The sequence below is a fragment of the Equus caballus genome, chromosome 24, assembly GCF_041296265.1.
Source record: "Equus caballus isolate H_3958 breed thoroughbred chromosome 24, TB-T2T, whole genome shotgun sequence".
Classification (NCBI taxonomy): domain Eukaryota; kingdom Metazoa; phylum Chordata; class Mammalia; order Perissodactyla; family Equidae; genus Equus; species Equus caballus.
The window spans coordinates 20,227,734-20,250,704 of record NC_091707.1 but is presented as its reverse complement, the minus strand read 5'-3'; the positions used below and the strand labels follow the sequence as shown (position 1 = coordinate 20,250,704).

Here is a 22,971-nt window from a genome sequence, read left to right as displayed (position 1 = left end):
AATTTCAAACCATGGCATAAACCTGAAAATTTCTTCATCCAAATGGATAATTATTTGTATACATCCAGAGGAGGAACCTAATTAGATAGTTGTGAAAATTGCTAAAACTGAAACAGTGAGCACAGCTCTTTTCAGCAGAGCAAAACAGAATCACTTATCAAAATGGAATTTCGATTAAATTGAAAATGGAAATAGAAATTTTCAATCAAAATGGAAAACCTCAATTTCCTCTAATGAGTAAAATCTCAGCATACTTAACTGGCTATTTCATGCTCACATTCTCAATTGGGGTATTGATTAGCATCTGACGAAACATGGAAATTAGAAACATAGCCCAAAACTCCTTGTATATTTAGGCATAAGGAAGTTGAGGTTTGCGTAATTATTCCAGTTTCTTAATGATGACTTTCATTAGGGTGTCTCAGAGAAACAAAAATAACATACTTTGTATCATTCTCTATGTAACTCCCTTACCATAACAGTTCTAAAACGTTCAGTACCCATCAATAACCACTTAATGTTATATTATTTTTTTGTGTTCTTGGCATGTTATCAATAGTGAAACTGTGAGAAACTTCCATCTGGTATTTCTGATGCTTCAGCACCTTCTAAACAATAGATTTGAAAAGAATCTCATACGTGCCCCTGATTACACAACAGGATTAAGCTTCATGGAAAGATAGCAGTGGAATAGCTTTTCATTTTAAAGATTTCTTAAACAGACGTGTTTTCCCCATGGAAAGATTTTGAAAACCAAGATGATTCATGATAACCAAAAGTTTTTGGTTGTCGTTTTTGGAGGGGGTAATTTTTTATAGCTTTATTGAGGTAAAACTGATATACATTAAACTGCACATATTTATGGAGAATAATTTGATAAGTTTTGACATATGTATCCACCTGTAAAGCTATCACCACAATCAAGATAATAAACACGCCCATCACAATTTTTGAAGACATCAATCGTGTAAAACTTTGGTGATCATCAAGATCCCCAGGGGCATCTGGCACAAGTAGGCCTTATTTATTGTCTATTGAGTGAACATATTTTCTTTAATTTACTGGCACTGAACATCAGTATACTAGCAGATCAAAGGGTTGGACAGAATTTAGGCTTTTTTCAGCATTTTTGAGGAGCATCTGCATGGTGCTGAAGCTGGCCTTTGAACATACAAATGGACAGGGATGAAATCCTCAGTGTGCCTTTGGTGGCTCAGCAGTTCCACAAAACCTCACAGTAGTTGCACCGCACGCCCCACCTTTTCTAGAAAAGGAGCAGCGGATAAGTCTATTCCTCCATCCTGTGTGTTGGACTGAGCCTTATTTTTTTTCCAACCACGCTGTTTTGTAGAAAATATAGGAACCAATAAAGTACAAGTCTTATTCGAAAAGATGGATCTAAATATGAGAATAACACATTATAAGCCAAGTCACTTCTCTCCTCTGACTTTCAGTTTATCTGTCAGATATCTTCCGCCTTATCAGAGAAAGCTGTAAAGAAAAAAGAAAAAAAAAGCAGCAGCAAGCTTCCTGGAATGTCCAGCTTCTCAAATAAAATAGACTGCACAGACTGTTTATAATTTGTATGGCTTTGGCTCAGGGTTTCTGAAAGGAAACATCGCTGCTTTTGTCCTGCCTGGTGACATCCTATTTGCCCTCAGTGTTGGTAGGGCTGAGGTCTGGTAAGCTTTTTTTCAGAGGATCTCCTGATAGCTCTTTCCTGTACTCCACTATTTTCGGCCCCGTTTTGGAAACAACAGTTCAAGGACGTAGCATTTAGCCTCGAGGTTGCAGATTCCCTGTTGGCAGATTCCATCTGCCGACCCCCATTCCCACCCTTCTCCGCACAGACTCATGTCCCCTCCACAGCTGATACTGGTCACTCTCAGAACTGTAGCCTTGAGGTCTCCAGCTTCCTTGCTTTGCCTCGGGTCCCAGGACACCAGTCCGGGTTTAACTTTATGAGTTGGGAGGGCGGCTTGTCTAACCAGTCACGCTTCAGCTGGGGGCTGCTTCTACCTGCTCATCCTTTCCTCTGATTCCTCCCCAAATGAGAGGAAGATTCAAGTGGATTTGGCACATCACCTAATCCGGGCCTGCCATTAGCAGGCCGGGGGCCGACGCGTGCCGAGGAAGACTCAGACCAAGCAGGCCATTTTCACCTGCGTAATAACAGGCTCGAGAGCAGCGAAGCAGCGGCGGCAGCGGCGGCGGCGGCGGCGGCGACGGGAGCGGGAGGAGGAGCGCGGGCGGCGGCCGCGGCGGGGCCGGGAGGAAGAGGAGGGGGAGGAGGAGGAGCTGGAGCGGGGAGAGCGGCAGGCGGGCTCTCGGCCGGAGTTGCAGCAGCGGCGGCGGCGGCGCTGACACCGCAGCCTCCCCGAGCCCCGAGTCCCGGCGGGGGCAGCAGCAGGGAGCGCCCGCCCGCCCAGCCACCGCACCCCGGTCCCGCCGTCGCCGCCGTCGCCGCGCCCCGGGGACCGCCAGCCATGGCCGCGCCGCCGGATCCCCAAGACCAGCTGCTGCCGCTGGCCGGCCCCGGGTCCCAGTGGTTCGGGGACCGGGGGGAGGGGGAGGACGAAGCGGTGACGCCGAAAGGGGCCAAGCCGGCGCCGCAGGCTGGGGAGCCCGGCCGGGGGTTGGGCGCCGGGGCCGGGGAAGCGGCGCCCCGGGAGCTGGGCTCGGGCCCCGCCCGGCCGCCGCCCGTTGCCATGGAAACTGCATCCACAGGTAAGGCGGGCGCGCGCCGCTGCCCCGCAAATGGCGTCCGGGACCCGAGTCCCCAGCCGGTGCCCTTCTCCGCAGCTCGCCTCTGCCCCTTCCTTGCGCTCTCTACTTGAGCACTAACCTCACCCCTCCTTTGCCTTGGGCGACTGTAAATATTAGCGGACTGGCAGAAAACAGGAATTTTATTTTTCCAAAGGCTCGGAAGAAAACAAAATACTATTCACCCTTTAATTTCATTATCATTATTATTTCGGCTTTAAAAATTGTCCTCAAAGGCAAATCGCATCAACCTGGCTGCTGGAGCGCCCGTATACAAGTTTCTTCCTTCTGCCAAAGGGTTGGGGGCTGTAGGGCCCGCTTGGCCAGTTGCGATGATTTTTTGGGGCGTGTTTGCGCTCAGCGTGCGCGCCAGCGACAGGGGACGCTGACAACAAAGCGACCGGCAGGCCCGCTGCCCCTAGACCTGGCTCGGTTCTGGGCAGAGACGTGGTTTAACTCTGCCTCACCCAGTTGGCAAATCGCCAACCCCTTCTCCCTCCCAGTCCCCACTCCCATTCCCCACCTCCCCCTCTCTGCGCAGGAAACAGAAATCCCAAGGTGTGTCTGTGTCTAATTCAAGAGGGACAGCATTGCAAGAGGGTTGGGAGTCGTGGCAGCCCCCTCCAAGAACCTTTCGTTCCCAACTGCCCGGATGCCCCCATCTTACAGGGAGCGTAGAAACTTGGAACCCCTAAGCGCGGCCGGCCTGGTTGCGGTGTTAGAGGGCTTGAGTGGTGGTGAGCGTAGGAGGCACAGTTTACTACCAGTCTGGACCCGCCCAGGCATTTGGAAATTGCTCTAGGTTCGGCCTCGCTTCGCCTGACTCCCTCTTCCGAGCCGGAGCTTGCGGGTGCCCAACGGGGACCAGGGACCCTGGAGTATCCTGGCCAGAGGAGGCAGGAGGGGAGCTTTGGGAGGGGCTGCCGACCTGGGTAGCGCTGTGTTTCCAGAGAGTGGGTTAGAGAGTACTGTGTTGTGTTGTTCCCTGAGAAGGCTTTGCTGTGGTGGAATGAGAGTTGTGTAGTTTTGAAAATGCAGCCCTCAAAGGTCTGGGGTGGTGGGTGCTCCAGGAGGAGCGGAAGGGAGGCGGGACCAACATGCGTGCCCTTGGCAGCTGATTTTGGGAAACCGTTTTCTTAAGCCACCGCCTTTCTTAAGGGTCATGTGGAGTGCCTTAGGTAGTCTTAACTCTGCTTTAGTACAAAAGATTTGAGCTGAAGAAAGGAGATTTGGGGAATGCGTTGAATAAAACCTGTCAACATTCTGAGGGAGGAGAAAAAGTGGAGACCATCTTCCAGCAAAGAAAAAAAAAAAAAAAAGAAAGAAAAAGAAAAAAGAAAGACTCAAAAGCAGAAAACCCCGTTTGTCATATATTAATGATTATATCATGGAGGGAGGAAGGATTTAAGACTAAGCATGGCTGCCTAGCCTCCCTTTCAACTTCTTCATCTAAATGAAGAGAAAACAAAACTCTTTATAGTTGCAGAGGAAGATGGCAAAAGATAACAAAGGAAGGTACATTTTTTTGTTGTTTACCATTGCCATTCTTTGTTGAGGGAAGCTCATAGTTCAGAAAATTTATGCATCCTCATCAAAGTGAATTATTTTTTATAAACATTGCCCACCTTCCAATAGTGTCACCAAGGTTAGGTGAACTAGAGAAGGGAAGCTCAGTGCCACATGTGCAGTGACATACTATCCACTAAAATGGGTTGCTATATATAAAATGCTTAGAAGGACTCCTGTCACAAAGTAGGCATTTGCAATTTTTAACATTATTATAGAAATATTTTACTTTGTTGATTGTATTAGGGGTTTCCTATCAAAGGCAACAAATACAGTAATAAAATAAAACAACGCTAAGTTTGGAGAGGTGGAGAATGAAGGGAGGGGAAAGGAGTACATATTTTGCGTAGTAAATAGAAAATTTTTAGTTTATTCTTGCTGCTGGAAGGAATTTCTCATACAGTTGTTGATTGTTTAATGTTTTAAATCTACATGTTTCTTATTTAGTAGACTGGATGGGCTGCTGTAGGAGACCCATATGCTGGGAATGATATCTAAACAAATAACTAGATCTTGAAAAGTCTAAATAAAATCGGGCCAGCTTCCTTGCCTGTTATTTTGGCAGTTCTGTTGCTATAAGCAAAGTGGGCAGGTGCAGCTTCAACTTTACCAAAGACAAAATCCAGAGGAAGCATATTAAGCACACCTTTTTAAAAGAATGGTGCTCTTTGGGACTCAAATCAAACTAAGAAGTAACTTAGACTTTGAGTGTGATGCACTGTAAACAGATTTTGTTTCTTTTCCAGATGGAATTATAAAATGTAAGACTGTTACTGATGTTTTAGAAACTGTTTTTTTTTTTTTTTGAAAAACACCACCAATCAAGTGTCTGGACAGAAATTATGTTATTTATTTTTATACATTGATAGTAATTAAAGTTCCTAAAGAAGCATTTCCAAAAATATTTCTCAGTAATGTCCTGCAAAAGGATACGTGTTTAAGCATCATTAGAGCTGCACTCTGAAACTCCATCAGTACTGTATTTTCAAGTATTCTCATTGCTTCTGTCCCTTTTGTGGGTTGAAAATATTCTTAAAAAATAACGGCGTCTTCTAAAGCTGTGATTTTTCATGTCTGAAATTGATAATGGGCGTGTCAAATGATGTCTGTTGCCAAGGGAACATTTAATACACCATGTGTACCCTACAACATGTTAGCGTTGTTGATCAGGAATCAGTGCCATCATCTGATAACTTTATACTAAGGATGGTAAGAGCAACTGTTTTGTTTTTTTTACCATCAGTTATTTTATTCCTGGAAACTATTCAGAAGGAGCATACAGTAACACAAGGATAGAAGAATGGCCCTTTGTTTAAAGGAAGAATTTAAAATAGAACATTTGAACAAAATGCAGTGGTAAGAAGTTAACTCATTGGTCACTTTGGAAGTTAACTCATTGACTGTTTCACGCGTGGGAGGCAAAATGAAGAACAGAATGGAGAAGGGTCTGGAGAAATCAGTCCAGTGTGATTTGCTTTAGTAATATTGATCTATAGATAATTTGACTTAAATTTCTAGATGATTGCCAAAAAGAGAGATTTCCCCAATTTCCTTGGACTATAGTGCTCATTAATTTACATTTTTCAAATGCTGAATGTGATACTCTGTTGGAAATCTATTCTTAGTCTATCAAGATTTAAATAGCTTTCAGAATGTATATATATATATCCTGTGTTTACTCTGTTTATATAATAAATTATGCCACACACATTACCAATCATCTTCTGAAATTCATTTGGAGGCTGGAGTGACTGTCTGCCCTTGTGGACGTGTTTGATAGATGTGTGTACATTCTTTTATTTGGAGTCAATCCCAGTAATCCCCTTCAGAAGATATAAATTTAAATTTTCAGTTTTCTTTCATCTTTTGAGAAAGCTATAGTTCTATTGATATGGAAAAGAACACTACACTTGCTTTTATGATATTTTACAGAATGTATAAGGAGAGTAAAAGAGTTTCTAGTGCAATTTATTTCTCTTGACATAGCCTCTGGATACAATCAATAACATTTCTGGCAGAAAGTATGGTAAACGTCCTTTCGTATAGGAAATTGAAATTAGGTTAAATTAAAATTTAGAAACACTTACATACCCTAAAAATACACTGATAAATAAATTTTATCAGGGCTTTCAGCATAACTTCCTCTTCATGAGCTCATTGTTCCAGGAAACCCGTCCTGCTCCTTACCCCTCAAATACACCATAGGCCTTCCTCCCCTCATCTCTTTTCTGGGTTGTTCATCTTCTTCTGATTCTGAGGATTTGAAGAAGAGTTGTCGATTATCTTGCTCATTATACTGTCTATCCTGGATAGCATGGATTATGGAAAGTTTTTATTATCTGGAAAGTGAGAAATCATTGTGGGTCAATTCAATTTCGTAAACATTTATTGAATGCATCCTTTCTGTAGGGATCTGTGCTAAACACAGGTTGTGGTTTTCTGGAACATGTGCACATTTCTGTCTCATGTTAGTATTTAGTTTAGTTAAACAGTTCCTTTTGTGTCATTTTTCATTTTCCTCATTCTCAAATCAATGCTGGAAGCTTGACTAGAAGGGCATTATGATAATCTAACCACATGGTCACAAGGGCATGAGTTAGTTTTCTGAGGTCAACACAGGATAAATAAATATGAGCACAGCTTGCTGAGACTTCATCGCTGGGGGAAAAGAAAATCAATCAATCAATCTATCTATCTATCTAATTCTGTCTTCTTCATAGAAGAATCCAAAAATCTCTGGATTAGTTAGCTGTGCTTTTATTTTAAAATTGAAACAAATTATTTCAGTGGTGACTAGGGAGCTTTGAAAAAGGCACTGTAAAATATAGAGGGCAGAAAATAAAAAACCTATTCCAAGAGACTAATATATCCACATAGGAATGTCCTCCACTAAAGTTGTTGTAAAGAACATGGCCAAAAAATAAAAGAAAAAAACCAGTTTTGTTTGTATAAATAATATTTGAGGCCAAAAAGAACATGAGAAGAGCGTAAACTGGAGTGGCCCACTGCTTGTGGAAGATGCTGTAGTAAGAGTATATGAAAAAAGAAAGGAAAAGCTTCGCAATTCATATTTAATCTGTATTATTTAAAATGCACAGTGATTCTTAAGTTAGAAAATCTGAAATATACACAAAGAGAGACTGGAAGCCCGGGATAAGTGAACAGAAGGCAAACTCCTGTCTCATTGCTTTGATGAGTTTGGCCCTTCAGAGCCAACTACTTTACATCTCATGGTGTTGAATGAGCGTGCTGAGCAGTTTTAAAGTCATTCCTAGTATATTTTGAGAATAAGGCTAATGCTAGGAAAGTTGAAGTGGGGAAGTGATTTTCAAAAAGGAAGAAATGATGGATTCTTAAAACTTATAAGCCAATATATTTGATACTTATTGCTGGTAGAATCTAAGAATGCATTATTATGCCAAATATTGATCAACCCTTAGAAAAGAATAAATATGTTGATCACCGGAAATTCCCATTGGTTCGCTTAAAAATAATCCCATAAAACAGAATTTTTTTTTTCAGATTCTGAATCACCAGCACACATACAACACTTACTATGCCTAAGAACTCTACAAAACACTCAACTTACGTAAAGCCATAAAAGCATGCTCTTTAATTTTGCAAATGGCACAAAGTTTCAGAGGATAGTTGGTGTGCTATAGGGTAGCACTGCTATTAAAAAGTCTTGATTTTAATGTTTACCCCAAGGCAAACTCTTTTAATTAAAATCATTTTTTGCCCTTAGTTTTTAAAATTCCTTTTTGGCGTCGGAAATATATGCACATGATATTAAAATTTAAACAGTAGAAAAGAGTATACAGAGAAAAGGAAGTCTTCTTCACGCTCTATCTCCCAGCCAACCATTTTCCCTCTCCAGAGGCAGCCATTGTTATCAGTTTCAGCAAGACAGTGTTATTTAATTCATTCATGATTATACTGTCATTTATTGAACCCCTGCTGTATGCTACACATTGTTCTAAGCACTAAGGATACAGTAGAGAAAAGGATAGATGAAAGTTTGTCTCCCATAAAGTGTATGTCCTCTGTGTGTGTGTGTTTAGGGAGGGAAGGGGAGAAGAGGGAGGGGAGACAGAGAACCCAAAATGTATGTCAAGGGATGATAAGTTCTATGGAGAAAGTTTAAACAGTAGTGGAGTGATAGTCAAAGAAGGCCTCCTTGACAAGGTGGCATTAAAGCAGAGACTCGAAGAAAGTGACAGAGTGAATTGTGCTGATAGATGCCTCGGAGAAGATCATTTTAGGCAGAAGAAACAGCCTGTGCAAAGGCCCTGGGTGAGCATGCTCCCTGGAACAGCAGGGGGTCACTGAAGTGGAGTGAGCAAGGTGACAGTGGTAGAAGAAAGGCTCAGAATGCGGGATGAGGGGTGATGGGCAGATTAGGTCCTATAGGCCATTGGAAGAGCTTAGGATACTACTCTGAGTGTAAGGGGAGCCACCGGAAGGTTTACAGTGAGGGAGGAGCATGTTTAGAGCTACGTTTTAAGTTGAGTTTAATGGATCACTCTGCACTGTGTTGAGACTCTAACATGGGAGAGGTATTATGGGATGTGGAGCAAGAATGACCAGCTAGGAGGCTATTACAATAATCCAAGCAAGAGATGACAGTGGCTTGCACTGCGGTGATAGCATTGGAGGAGGTGAAACGTGATTGGATTATAGATAGATTCTGAATGCAAAGCTAACAGTGTATCCTAATGGATTGTGTATGGGGTGTGAGAGAAAAGAGTCAAAGATAACGCCATTTTTGGCTTGGACAAATGCAAGAATGGAGTTGCTATTAGCTGGGATTGGGAAGACTTTGGGAGGAGCAGGTTTTAGGGAAAGACCAGGAATTTGGTTTTGCAAATGTTAATTTGAAATGCCTGTTGGATATCCAAGCAGAGATGTCAGGTAGGGAGTGTAGAGGTCAGGGGTGGGAGTGGTTTGTTCTGGATATATAAATTTGGGAGTTGGCGTAGAGACGAGGTCACCAAGGGATTGAATTTTGATAGTGAAGAGGCCAAGGAGTCCTGGGACACTCAAATATTCAGAGGTCCACAAAGGAAAACGAGTAAAGGTGGCTTAGTGAAGTAGAAGGAGAACTGAAAAAGTGAGATTCTAGAAGGCAGGAGAAGTGTATGTTGAGGGATGGAATGATGGACTCTGTCAAATGCTGCTTGTAGGTTGGGTAAGATGAGGCCTGAGAATCAGGCATTGGATTTGACAGTGAGGAAGTCATGAATTTGATGAGGCTGCTTTATTGTGAAGTGTTGGAAAAGACTTTGGGTGGAATGGGTTTTATAGAAAATGAGAGGAGAAAATGAGATGACATCGATAGACGTGACTCTTTCGAAGACTTGTGCTATAAGGGAAACTAGAAATATAAGAGGTAACTATCTCGGGGATCAAGAGAAGGGAAAGTTTTGTTTATTTTTTTTACTATGGAGGATATTAAAGCATATTTGTAAGATGATACAAATGATTCAGGAGGAATGGAAAGATGGTGCAGGAGAGAGAGGGGGACTTTCTTGCAATTACGTCCCTGAATAGGTGAGGGGAAATGGACCCAGGGCACAGTGGAGGGTTGATGTTACAGACATAAGGGCAGTTCATGGATATAACTGGAGGAAAGACAGAGCGGGGCACAGGTGCAGAAGTGGGGCCAAGAACAGGTTCAGTGAAATAGGAAGCAAGGTCAACAGCAGAGTGAATAGCAGAGTGAAGTTGGAAGTTTGAGAGGAGGGGAGAAGGTATAAAATTGTTACTTAGGATAAGGGGAGAGTGAAAGGACTAGGGAAAATTGTAGGAATTCTGAGCAGTTCTAGGGCTCACTTGGAGTTGGTGGTTATGAGCTTAAAGCAAGACCAGTTATCATATATGTCTCTTTTTTTTCAGTTGAGTTCAGCTGCCTAGTGTTGATTTGGAGTAAGTGGATGGTTGGGTTGGTTTTTGTTTTTGTTTCCCAGTGAGCATGACAAGAAGAGAGGGGCAGTGGAATTGAGGACGTGTGCAAGACAGTGAGAATACTGACGGGCCATGGAATCTGGGGAGGAGGGAAGGATGAAGCACAGTGAAAAGACGATACTTACAGTGGGTTGTATGTACCGGAGGCATTGAAGATCAGCGGGAGCAGGGGTGCTTGAGTAAGGGAGCTGGGAGGATGCGAGGTGGTGATACTAGAGTGGGTGTTTGAGACAAAGATGAAGGAGGGAGTACAGGTGTTGAGGGGAGTGGGAGACAAGATGGAATGGAGGACAAGGTCACTGAAGGAGTGGAGGCCAGAAGAATGGCAAGGCCAGGAGTGAGCTCATCACCTATATGATTACTGAAACCAGAAAGAGCCATAACAGAGATTGGAGAGTGGCAGTGAACCAGGTGCTGGTATCTTTAGGGAAGGAAACAGTGGCCTTGGCTTCAAAGCTAGGGGTTCTTAGAGGGGAGGGAAGAACAGTGACCTGTGGTATTATAAATATAAAGTCCTGACTATAGGTTCCGCAAACTCTATTTAATATGTACAGAACGTAGGAGATGCAACTTAAAATAGTTCATTGTGGGGGATGGGAACTTTGAGGGTTGTAATTAACTAAATATGAGCTAGGGGTGTGGTGGAATTACTAGAATATCTTATGTAATTTTAGGTAGTATTAATAGAAAGCCTTGGGTACATATCATCTGAAGTAACAGTTACCTAGATTCTGTTCTAGGCAGGCCACGTTCAGAGTCTTCTACTACACAGTGGGTGCCATGCTTTGAGAGACATCAGTGAGCTACAGAATGACGAGAAAAGGGTGACCAGAATGGTGAGGCGCCTAGAAAAAAGTGCCACTTGAGAAATGTTTGAAGAAATTAAGAATTTTTAGTCAGAAGAAAAGAAAAATTAAAAGAGATCTGAAAGTTAAATTCACATACGAGAAGAACTCTTATGAAGCAAAGAAAGGTAACTTGATCCAGGTGCTTTCACAGGGCAGAAGGGGGAATGCTGGGCAAATCAGAGAAGCAGATTTCTACCTAAAGGAGGAGCAAGTTCTAATAATTAGAACTGCCCAGACAAGAGAGAGATTGCCTCCCAGTTACTGATATTCAAACAAAAGTGAGGTTGCTGTTTACTGGGGGAAACTTAGAAAGGAAAGTGTTAATTGTTACCGAGATCTTTAAATGTCCCTAAAGGAAAACAATACTCAACTTTACACTGTGGCTGTTTAACGTGGGCATATTTCTCAAAAGTGAACAGCACACAAATGAAACCAGAAACAGCGTTCACCACAAAACCGCAGTTAACTTAAATTGACTTCCTAAAAGGCACTCTCCACAAAATCGAGTCCTGCTTTAAATTCTTCTCTAGATCTCCATTGTCGAGAAAAACTCCTTAATGTAACACACTCGCTTCTTAAGAACTATACAATTTAAGCTAGTTTTGGGTTATTAACCTAAATGTGAAACATGATATCTGTAAGCATCTCTTTTATTATATCCTTTTTCCTGAACTATCTTTTAATTTTTACTACCGTATCTAATTCCATACGTACTCAATATATCCCAAAATGTTTGGGGAATTCATTAACTCATTCTGTAATGCTACATCATCATATGATTCTCTCCTTAGTCCTCTGCCTCACTATATGTATATTTATGTTAAATTATTCATTGTAAAACCATGTTTTCTGGGTTGCCTAATGAATTACATTTTTAGCTGGACCAGTTCTGCAGTCTAACTTCCATGTCCAATCCCCAAATGGATTTTGTAATTCATCTACTGCATGAGATTATTATAAAACCAGGTATAAACAAAATTCCTGCTTCCTGAATGTGGGGAATTTGTTGACTATCTCACATCCTTCAAAACATCTAGAACTTTGTTTTATGCGTAGCATATCTTCATTCATTTTTAAAAAACAACTCTTGGACAACAGAAAATTTTGTGTATTCAAGTTATTGCTGATCTAGTTGACGAGTCTAAGAAAAACATCCATGTCATGTCCACTTTGGCATGAATTTTTCAACTGATCCTGAAAAGCAGGGCTTCTCAAAATGTGGTCTATAGATTACCTCTTCAAGATCTCATGAGGTGACCACAGACCTCAACCTGGGGAAATAACCCTGCCAAATGCATGTTAAAACTTTAAGAAACACTGACTTGTTGAATCTCTTCCTTATGCTCAGCGTTTTGCCAGGAGCTGTGAGGGATAGAGCACCATGAGCTGTGTCCTCTCTCCTCCATTTCCTCCCAGCTTGCTGTCTAGATGGAGATGTGACTAACTAACACAATACAAAGGTAAACAACTCAAGTCAGAGTACAGCTTGGTGCTTGGATGGATGAGAGAAGCTATAAGCAAGCCCTGCAGGAATTTCGTGATTTTATGGGTTCAGAGTACCTGGTCTCTCGAAAGAGGTGGAGTGCCACCTAAAGGCTTATGCCTAAAGGATAGATAGAAGAAGGATAAGCAGAAGTGAGCAGAAAGGCAGTTTAGGTGAGGGGAGAAACGTGAGTGATGATGTGGAGATCGCAATGATTAGGCTGCTTTAACCTGCCCAGCCAGGTGAGGGGAGACAGGTTCCAGGGGCCTTGAAAGCTCCTCATGGGGCTCTAGACTCCTTTTATATGGATTCTAGGCCCTTTGAAGGTTTTTATGTGGGGGAATTAATATTATAAAGCTGTGTTAAGGAAGATTAGTCCAGTCTGACAGTGGCATAGAAGATGAACTCAGTAGGGATGATCCTGAAACCTGCATGTTTGCTGACAGAAGGCTGACCCAATAACATCAGTTTCAGTGCCTTGCATAAATAGCCATGGGCAGAAAGAGGAAAGTACGTGGGAAGAAAGAGGAAGAAAGATGAGTGGCTTCACACAAACATTCAATAAGGGTTTGTGACTGACAGGAGATGGGGGATGCAGGAAGGAAGGAATCAACTCTAAAGTTCTGTGCCCCAATGGCTGGGAGAATTTTGGTTCTATAGAGAGATGGGAGGGGGAACTGATGCGAAGTGAGGATAATAAATTCATTTTTAGTCATTTGGGGCTTGATGTGATGAAAAGCTATTGGAGTGGAAATCTCCAATTGGCACCATGGATAAAAGAATGGATTTTGGAGATGAAAACAGGATTCTTGATACAGATTTAGAAAATTAGAAGAGAAATCATAGATAAATTAGTTTTCCAGAAGAGATTATGTAGTATCAGAAGAACAAAGGGTCAAGAACAAAGCTGAGTGGCTTTAGGCAAATTATTGAACCTTCCTGAGCCTCAGATCCCATAGTATGGATGTATGGTACTAGGTGTTATATAGCCTGGCAATCAAATGGTAACTCTGCCATTGTTATAGTTTCACGGGATCTCAGATGGCATGGTATGGAATGAGCTCTGACTGAGAAAGCAGGTTTATCTAATCTTGGCTTTAGTACCTAATATCATGTCAATGTGAGCAAATCTGCTTTATGTCTCAGTTTCTTCACATATAAAATGGGCATGATACTGTTGTCCCAGCTATCTTACAGAGCTGTTGTGAAAATACACAGAGAAAACATGAGGAGGTCATACAAATTGCAAATCACAGGGGCCAGCCTGGTGGTGTAGTGGTTAAGTTTGCACACTCTGCTTTGGCGGCCCAGGGTTCACCGATTTGGATCCTGGGTGCAGACCTACGCACCGCTCGTCAAGCCATGCTGTGGCAGCATCCCACATAGAAGAACTAGAAGAGCTTAAAACTAGGATATACAACTATGTACTGGGACTTTGGGGAGAAAAAAGAAGAGGAAGATTGGCAACAGATGTTAGCTCAGGGCCAATCTTCCTCACCGAAAAAAAAAAGTCATTAAAAAAATTGCAAATAACAATATATTTGTTAGATACTATTAATAGAAAGCCCAGTTAGCACTGTCAGATACAGAAGAGAGGCCTAGGAGAACAAAGATGGAGAAAAACTCATGCTACCTCAGCCTTAGGTATGTTAATAGAAAATGCTTGCTGTGCTTGGCTGCACCTCAGCCAAACATCAGTGGAGAATGGCAGGAAAGCGAGGAAGAATGGGGATGGGGAGAAGTTGGTTCTGGCCATCCACACTGGAAGACATTTTGGTTACATGGAGTGCAGTTGGTGTGGTGACCCACTCCATTCCTCGTGTCCTAAAGAGTGATCTGTGACTGGAGCAGGGCTGAGGTGTGCCTGGGGGGCCAGCTGGAGTGAGAGAAGACAGCAGATGGTGTCTATTCTGATTTTCCTGCTCGGTGGAAGGGCAGTAAACATAGGAAGCTATCCTAGGTGTGTGTGGGAGTTGCTCTGGAAGAGGCTGCTTCTCTCAGTAGAGAGGACATCACAGTGAAAGCTAGCTCCACCCCCCACACCCCAGGGCAAGACTAAATCAGCTGGCCCTGTGGGCTAGTGGGTATCTGCAGGCTAGTATTATAGCTCTGTAGCTTAAAGTCTTCCACAAATAGATCATTGCTTCTGGAGGGATGGAGTAAATATACTTGTCTTCATCTCTCCTGCTAAGTATAGCTAAAACTCTGAGACACTATACATAAAATAAACATAAAGACTCTGAAAGGTGGAGAGAAGAAGCCAGACTTACTATGGACCTTGGGACCCGAGGAAGGACGTGGCAGTGGGCTCTCTGGGTTTTCCTTTTGCCTCATATAGCTCAGACTGGGTGTTGGAGAAGCCAGCAACCATGAAACACCAATTGGCACAGACAAAAAGTACCCACAAGAAAGCCTGCTCTCTCTCACCAAAGGACAAGGAAAGGAACAGCCTAGCAAGAGAGAAAGCTTTTAGACAATAAGTGCTCTGCTCCAGCCAAATACCATGAAAGAAACTCTGCCCCACCCCCACCAGCAAAAGTCGAATGGGGAGCCTAGACTTCCACCCTTGTGAGGCTATAAGAGGAACCCCAACAAAGTGCCCCCCAGCAATCCCAGTGCCAGTGGAAACCATGTGGGAAGTCTGGACTTCCACCTCCACCCAGCAAGGCTTTGGCACCTAGTGTGCGTGCCAGCTGTGTGGATGGAGTCAGAGGAAGCCTAGTGGAGAGGCAGGAGGGTTAACACTGCTCAACGGCAATGAGACTGAGGGGAGAACCTGGATTTCCACCTCCCCCTGACAGTAATAAGGCAGCACCCTTCTTCCCTGTTAGTGTGGCATTTAAATAAGATCCATAGTCTCGTAACATAATACCCTAAATGTCCAGGTTTCACCTGAAAATCAGTTGTCATACCAAGAACCAGGAAGATCTGAATTTGAATGACAGGACAATGAATACCAAGATCACATAGATGTTGGAATTGTCTGACAAGGATTTTAAAGAAAAAAATTCTTCATTGAGAAATTAAGAACACATTTGAAACAAGTAATAAAATAGAAAGTCCAACAAAGAAATAGAAGATGTAATGAAGAACCAAAGGGAAATTTTAGAACTGACAAATACACTAACAGAAAGAATTGGGGGAAAAAACACCTCAGTGGATGAGCTCAACAGCAGAATGGAAAACAGAAGAAAGAATCACTGAACTTGAAGATAAACAATAGAAATGACCAATATGAACGGCAGAGAGAAAGTAGACTGAAAAAAAAAGGTAAGTTGTAAAACCCTTCCACTCTGCAGCACAGAAATATTTACCAGGACTCGTTCCCTTTCTCGAATGTTCACTGTGTTCATGTTAACAGAGCACAGTGAAGACAGGCTGAGAGGTGTGTATGTCATGTTTGCTAAATGCATAAAATCTCAGTTGTGTTGGTCCAGATGTGGGCTTCAGGGAGAATAAGTGAATAGTACTGCTTTAAGTCTCTGAGCTATTTTCCACGTTTATAATACTCACTGATTTCTGACCCTCTAGTGCTTAGATAAATAAATATGTGCACATATAAGCTAAATTATTTATTTAACAAGCTCTTATATAGCACTTACAATGTGTTCTGAGCTCTTTACAGTTAGTTGTTATAACCACCCAGTGAAGCAGATGGAGTTATTTATCCCGTTCTACAGATGAGTAAACCGAGATAGAGGATAAGTGAGTTGCCTGAGGTCATGCAGTAAGTGGCAGCACCAAGATTTGAACCTCAGCAGTCTGGCTCTAGAGCCTGTGCTGTTAATTACCGCACCGTGTTGCCTATTTTAGGCTTGTGCAACCTCACTTTTATGGTCTGTGTAGTGAAAGTTGCATGCTTCTAAGGCATTAACCTGTATGAAAACCTGTCTGAACTAGACTGAGAGAGAGAAGCTCGGTGAGGGGGACAGTAGCTAACACTTGGAATGAGGGAACTTGAGAATCCTTAGGAACCTCAGCTGAAAGAAATAGTTATACTTAAAAAGTGGACATTTGACAGGGAGAATTGTAAAATCTTGCAATAGGACCCTCAAACTGACTGCATGAACAGAATGGGAGGATTATGGTAAAACTGCAACACATATAAAGAAAAAAATATAGGAGTTTTAGTTAACTATAAGTTAACTCTCAGTCAGCGGGGTGAAGCAGCTGCACCCGACGTGCTGAAATAGTCTCGTTAACTCAAGATTCCCTGAATGAAGACTGAATCGCAATTGGCTCCGGGAGGGTGGAGCACATGTGGGCTCGGGCAGAGTCCTGGGGGCACTGAGAGCTCCAGGGTGAAGATGGTAGCAGAAACCTTGACTCTGGTTGAAAGAACGGAGGATTTACCGCCTGCGCAAGAGAAGATAGGAGGCTATGACAGCTGTTTAAAAATACATGAAGGGCCATCAAGTGACAGTGACCGGATATGTTCTGTGTGACTCTGGAGGATGGAGCTCTGGTCAATCGGAAGTGAAGCTGTCAAATAGGAAAATAGCCTGGACTGCCTCATAGGGTGGTGAGTTTCCAGTCAGTGGAGGTGGGTAAGCATAGTTGGGCTGGTCATTTATATGACAGAGGGGATATAATAGAGAGGATCCATTAGATTAGTAACTTTTTATCTTTTCAGAATCACAGAACCACGCGCCCCCCCGCCCCCCCCCACGACCCCGACCCCACTGGGGAATCTGTTGAGAGCTTTGGAATCTCTGCCCAGGAAAATGCACTTAACAAACACCATCGTGCACACAAATTCTGGGATTCTTCAGAGGCCTCTTATGGATGGAGGAATTAAATAACTTTCTAACTCTTAGAAATCAATAATTCCAGATACTTTCGTGTAGATCACTGTATACAAAGGGGCAATAGTTTCATGGTTCAATAAAATCTGACTGAATCATCCATTTATTCAGCAAATATTTATTAAGCACTTACATGCACACAGTATGTAGTTGAATAGGTGACACTTAAATACATAACTGGAATATGAAGATAAATGCAGTAAAATAACAATGTAGTCAGAGTACCAGGAAGAGCAACCTAAATTAAGGAAAAAGTCTGCATTCCATAAATGCTGTTTGTTAGTTTCAAGAATGTATCATAACTGAATTTGTGGCTCTCAAGGGTTACTGAGCCATGCTCTTTCCAAACTGGCTATGGTGAAGTGGGAGAGAGAGGATGGACTTGGAGAAGCCACACTGGATTCCAGTCTCAGCTCTTCCGATGGCCAGTAGCTGATCTCACCCTCTGCGGCAAGGGCTAAATGGTGGGTCCATGTGAACCTTCAGTGTCCAGATAAATGATGCATCATTTGTCTGTTCACTGCTTCTGTGTACACGGTGCACCTCTATGTACACTTTAGTCATTGCTGAAGTTTTTGGAAGCAGTTGTTACTTTAGGCAACATTCCTTTGCTGTTATTATGGAGATGCTTGGGGTGGGGGTAGGCGAAGATGTTAATTCTCCTTCTAATAATCCCCATCAGTCATCTAAAGTCCCACTAAATAAATAAATATTCTCTGATGTGAATAATTAGCGTTTTCTCAATGTTATGTAAAATGTGCATATGATATTTAAAAAAATCTATGCTACTTTTATTTATTTATGAACACATCATCAAAGTGAAAGGAGGATGCTTCCTGTGAAAATGTAACTTCAAAATAAGTCAACTGGCTTGCCCTCCAACCAGATTGTGGCCCCTAACTATATATATAAATTTTGGAATTGCCACTACTGATCATACTATTAATTTGCTTTGCAAACCTTTTATTATAAATAATACAAGGGTAAATTGTAACCCAGCGTGTTTGCATTACCAGAATTGAACTTGTATGAGTTCTGTTTTTAATTGAATCCATGGTATTAGAGAACGATTCCTGTTTTATTTTACCAGACGTGTGAGAAAGAACAAATGCCCAGTATTGTTTCCTAGAAACTGTACAATCTTTTAAAGGCTAAGCAGTTCCTGTTTATAATTTGGATCTTACATATCAGAAGTCTCAGAAGTAAGAATTGGTTTCCTTTCTATGAATATTGTGGAGGAATTTTAGAAAATTTTTTTAAAGACAAGTAGTAGGCTTTCTAGAGAAATGAGTCCTAGAAATATCCTATGTTGAAGATAAACATGTATTAGGGGTAGAGAATGATTTGCAGTGGACTGTCGAGGCCATTTGTGTTACTTTTTATTTTAAGCGTGGTACTCTGCTCTGTGCTTGGTACTTATTTAAGAACTATGATAACTCTCAGGAACTTTGATTCCCAAAAGGAATCTTTACCAATCTGTTAAAAACAAAAAAGCTCTGGCTTCTGCCAGAGAAGGGACGTCAAGATCAACCTTTAACTGTATCGCTTAACACATAATGATTATGTTTCCCCTGTGATCCTTCCGGTGAAAATATCTTTTGAATATTGAATTGATATTGATATGCTCCATTGTTCCAGGCTCTTGTAAAAACAATAATAAAATACATTTTTGCAAGAGAAAAAACTTACTCATGATCTCACCTTCTTTGCACAACTTTTGGTGTCAACTTCCTATGGTGGTTTGAGGATTCAGTGACCCAACATTTGTAATGCTTGACACATAGTAAGGACTGTATAAATGTTTGCTATTCTTATTATTGTTAGTAATTCCTAAATTGCTATCAATTTTCCTCATTTGCATAATAATCACTAACCTTCTTTAAGTACTTTAGAATGGATGAGACACTGATGTCATTTATTGAGTGATCCTCATTTTACAAATGTGGACTCTGAGCAAGGCCAGAGCCCCGTTTCTGACCCCCCAGTCTCCTGCTCTATTGCACCACACTGCCTTTGAAATATAGCAAAAGGAAAAGTAAAACTGTCTTACAAGACAACAAAGCCAGGACGTGGAATTCAACTTTATCCTACAGGGAGAAGGAAGTGATAGGAGGAGTCTCAGCTGGACAAGCAGAAGTGACACAAGGAGGAGAGGTGAAGGCGGAGAAGAGATGGGCCACCGGGGATGGGAAGGGGTGGTGATGGAGGGAGAAAGCTTGACCCCTGGAAAGGACACAAATAGACAAAAGGGGAGGGGAGGTGGAGGAAGATTTGGAAAAGGGAGAAAGAGAGTTAGGGAAGAGAGAAGTACACAGAGGGAGGGAAGCCCTTCGAGGAAGCAAAAGATGTATATATAGATATGGATATATATAGGTATATATATGGATAGAGATATAGATATGGATGTCTATATTGGTCAAGAAATGGATTTGTAAAGAAGAGGAAAAGAGAACTAGGTAATAGAGCTTTCTTCAATTCTAGAATCTGGAGCAATGAGACGAGGATTCTGGGCTTTACTGCCCTTTGAAATTGTAGTTGTGCTCGTCTCTACAGTTGCTTAGATCCTTAAACCTCGAGGGACTTTTCTAAATGGGGTGACCTCAGCAGGCCCCCGGGGCTCCAGCTAGGAGCTGTTCTTGGAGTCTTCTGTACAGCGCTGCCCAGAGCTTTCTCACTCCCAGGCTGAATGAAATCAAGTAGTGGGCTGAGTCAGGCCTGTGGGCCTAAACGTTCCTTCCCCGGTCTGGGGATTTTCCAAAGGACTCACATGATCTTTATCTAGATGGAGAAGAATTTAGCCCAGGGTTTTCCCTCAGATATAAGAGATTGTTTGTAAACTTTCCCTCTTTGCACAACTAGCACTGTGATTTCCTCAGGCAGTGGTTGGATAGCAATATTAAGGAGCGAATTGTTTTTTCTTCTACCATGCTCAAGTGTAAAAATGTACTCTCTACCTTGACTGGGGAACGAGGGTAGTTAGGTAGTTAGGGCCAAGACAGGAAATAGATAAAAGTGAAGGAAGTTAACATTTATTTAGCACCTGGTGCTGGGCAGACAGGCATTGTGACAAATACTTTAGATACTTTCTTAGAATAGCTTTAGGATCCAATGGCCTATTGACTGGGTGGTAGAGGGCTCCACTCTTATCTGGTTATCTGAGTAGTGATGACAACTAACTTACGTAGTTCTGTTTATTTCCTTCTAGCCGAGGCATAAACTAGCCATGGGAAAGGAGTCTTCCAGCGAAATCCCACTAGGTTTATCAGGATGGGGGCCAGATGTTGGGGGTCAAGTCCTAGCTGGTAACACGTGCATTTTCAGGAATGTTTAAACCCCGTTCTTTCTGGGGCCTATTCAAGTAGTCAGCTAAGGGTTTGAGATCCTTCCTATCCTTTCATCCATGATGATTTGTGTACATGTACTTGTTCACATTGCATCAAGTTTGTGAATATTTCTTTCTCGTTGTCTAGACTTAAGCTCCCTTAAGGTAGGTGATACGTCTCTATAATCTCTAGCAGAGGGTCAGGTATAGCACTCTCAGAATGTCGTCATTTGGTGATTTATTTTATTTTTTCTTGGATTACATAAGATGATTTTATTACCATATTGGGATCATAGCACATTTTCATAAGCTTTCCAAGTTCACAGAATCGACTATTCAAAGACTTTAGAAGTAGGATTTGGATCTTTTATGTATAACTCACATGACCAATATTAAATCAATTACAATGTAAATTCTTGCTCCTATTTATATGAGCTATAAGAATAGCAAAAAATTTCATGTTATACCAGTTTAAATTTCTTTACAAAATGCTAAGAGTGCTAACTTAAAAAATAAAATCAATTCTTGACAGTTATGATTAAAACTATCTGATGATAAGTGAATTCTGTTAACATTTTAAAAATTAATTGAGTGGATGTCCTTGATAAGATGTTCAATTATCCTGAGAATTCACAGAATAAAATGCAATCGTTTGTGCTGAGGTTAGTTTGACACAATTGCGATTAACAGCTCCTCCTTCTTAGCCCCTGGCAGCCCTACCCTCGAGAAGGGACTGCTGTATTAAGGTGCAGACCATTACAAGGTGGATCCTCATTTTCAATTAATACTAATGGTGAAGTAATCTTTTATTAGCTTGTGGAGAACATTACAGTCTTTTTAGTTCAATTCTAGCTCTTTGACATCTGAGCAGTGACTTAAGATGAAAGAGGCCCCAATGAAATGGGACTTAAAAGCTGATTTGGGCCTGGTGAAAAAATTATTTCAGGTGCCCCGGCAAAGATGGCCTGGCTAAAAGGGTTCATATGGGATTCGTAAATGAATTCAGGCCCTGCGCCTACTTCCTGACTGCTGGGCTGGGTGATCTGTGCCAGCTTCCTCCATCTCCACTTGACCCTGCTGGTGTATGTTGCTGTCTTTTCGTATGGCAGGAAAAGTCTGTGGTTCAGGAGTTAGAGCTGCTCCAAAAGGAATTTGCATGGAGCGTAGTGTTCTCTCTTCCTGGAAGGGTCCAAGCAGAGACTGCATGATCACTTATCAGGGATGTTTCAAAGTGGGCTTATTTTTTAAGTAGGAAGTTGAACTAGATTACTTCAGATATTCTTTATATTCCTTTTGTCTCGGGATTCCATGATTTTACAATAAAATTAGGGAATTGTTATGCACTAAGTCCTGTGAATGACTTTGACATGACACGTACATTTTTAACATTGGGGCTTTATGCTTTTGGCTAAAACTTAGATGAGCCCATATGAGCAAACCCAAATACCAAGAATCTAAATTAACAAGTAATTTTAACACAAAAACATTTCCCACTTATTATTTTTATGGCATGCTCAGATAAAATGTCTTTGATTAACAAAAGGGAAACATTGATTAATTGTTATGTTCTTTAAAATACTATTGGTAGACAAAAATATTTTATAGTGTAATTTTTATGGGGAACAGTGATAAAGAGATGGGAGCTAATTATTCATTATTGTATACTTACATGCCGGATATTATGCTAAGTGCTATGGACAGAAAATTTTTTTTTTTTTTAAAGATTTTATTTTTTTATTTTTTCCTTTTTCTCCCCAAAGCCCCCCTGGTACATAGTTGTATATTCTTCGTTGTGGAAACTTCTAGTTGTGGCATGTGGGACGCTGCCTCAGCGTGGTTTGATGAGCGGTGCCATGTCCGCGCCCAGGATTCGAACCAACGAAACACTGGGCCGTCTGCAGCAGAGTGCGCGAACTTAACCACTCGGCCACGGGGCCAGCCCAGAAAATTTTAAAAAATTCTTTCCTCAAGAAACTTATAGTCTAATGAAGGAGATAAATAATGCACAATTATATTTTATTGTGAAGAAATATGACAGAAGTATATACATGATGCTCTGTCAAGCATCTTAACAGAAGGGAAGGTTAGAAAAAACTTTTTGCTAGAAGTGGTTCTGGATCTGAGTTTTAAAGGATGAGAAATTCACATGCTAAGGCACCAGGAAGACTATTCAGAGAGGAGAGCCCTGCTTAAAACCCTGTTTCTCCCTTCTTGCTTTTT

General features: G+C 41.8%; 1 protein-coding gene across 1 annotated transcript in view; it reads left to right on the top strand.

Annotated features, from left to right (window-relative positions):
• The first annotated feature begins 2,300 nt into the window (after positions 1-2,300).
• RTN1 (reticulon 1) overlaps positions 2,301-22,971 on the top strand; it is a 216,761-nt gene continuing 196,090 nt past the window's right edge. The window contains exon 1 of the mRNA XM_023627825.2: positions 2,301-2,727. Within this exon, the coding sequence (XP_023483593.2) occupies positions 2,487-2,727 (241 nt within the window). The 5' untranslated portion in view covers positions 2,301-2,486. The remainder of the gene's footprint in view (positions 2,728-22,971) is intronic.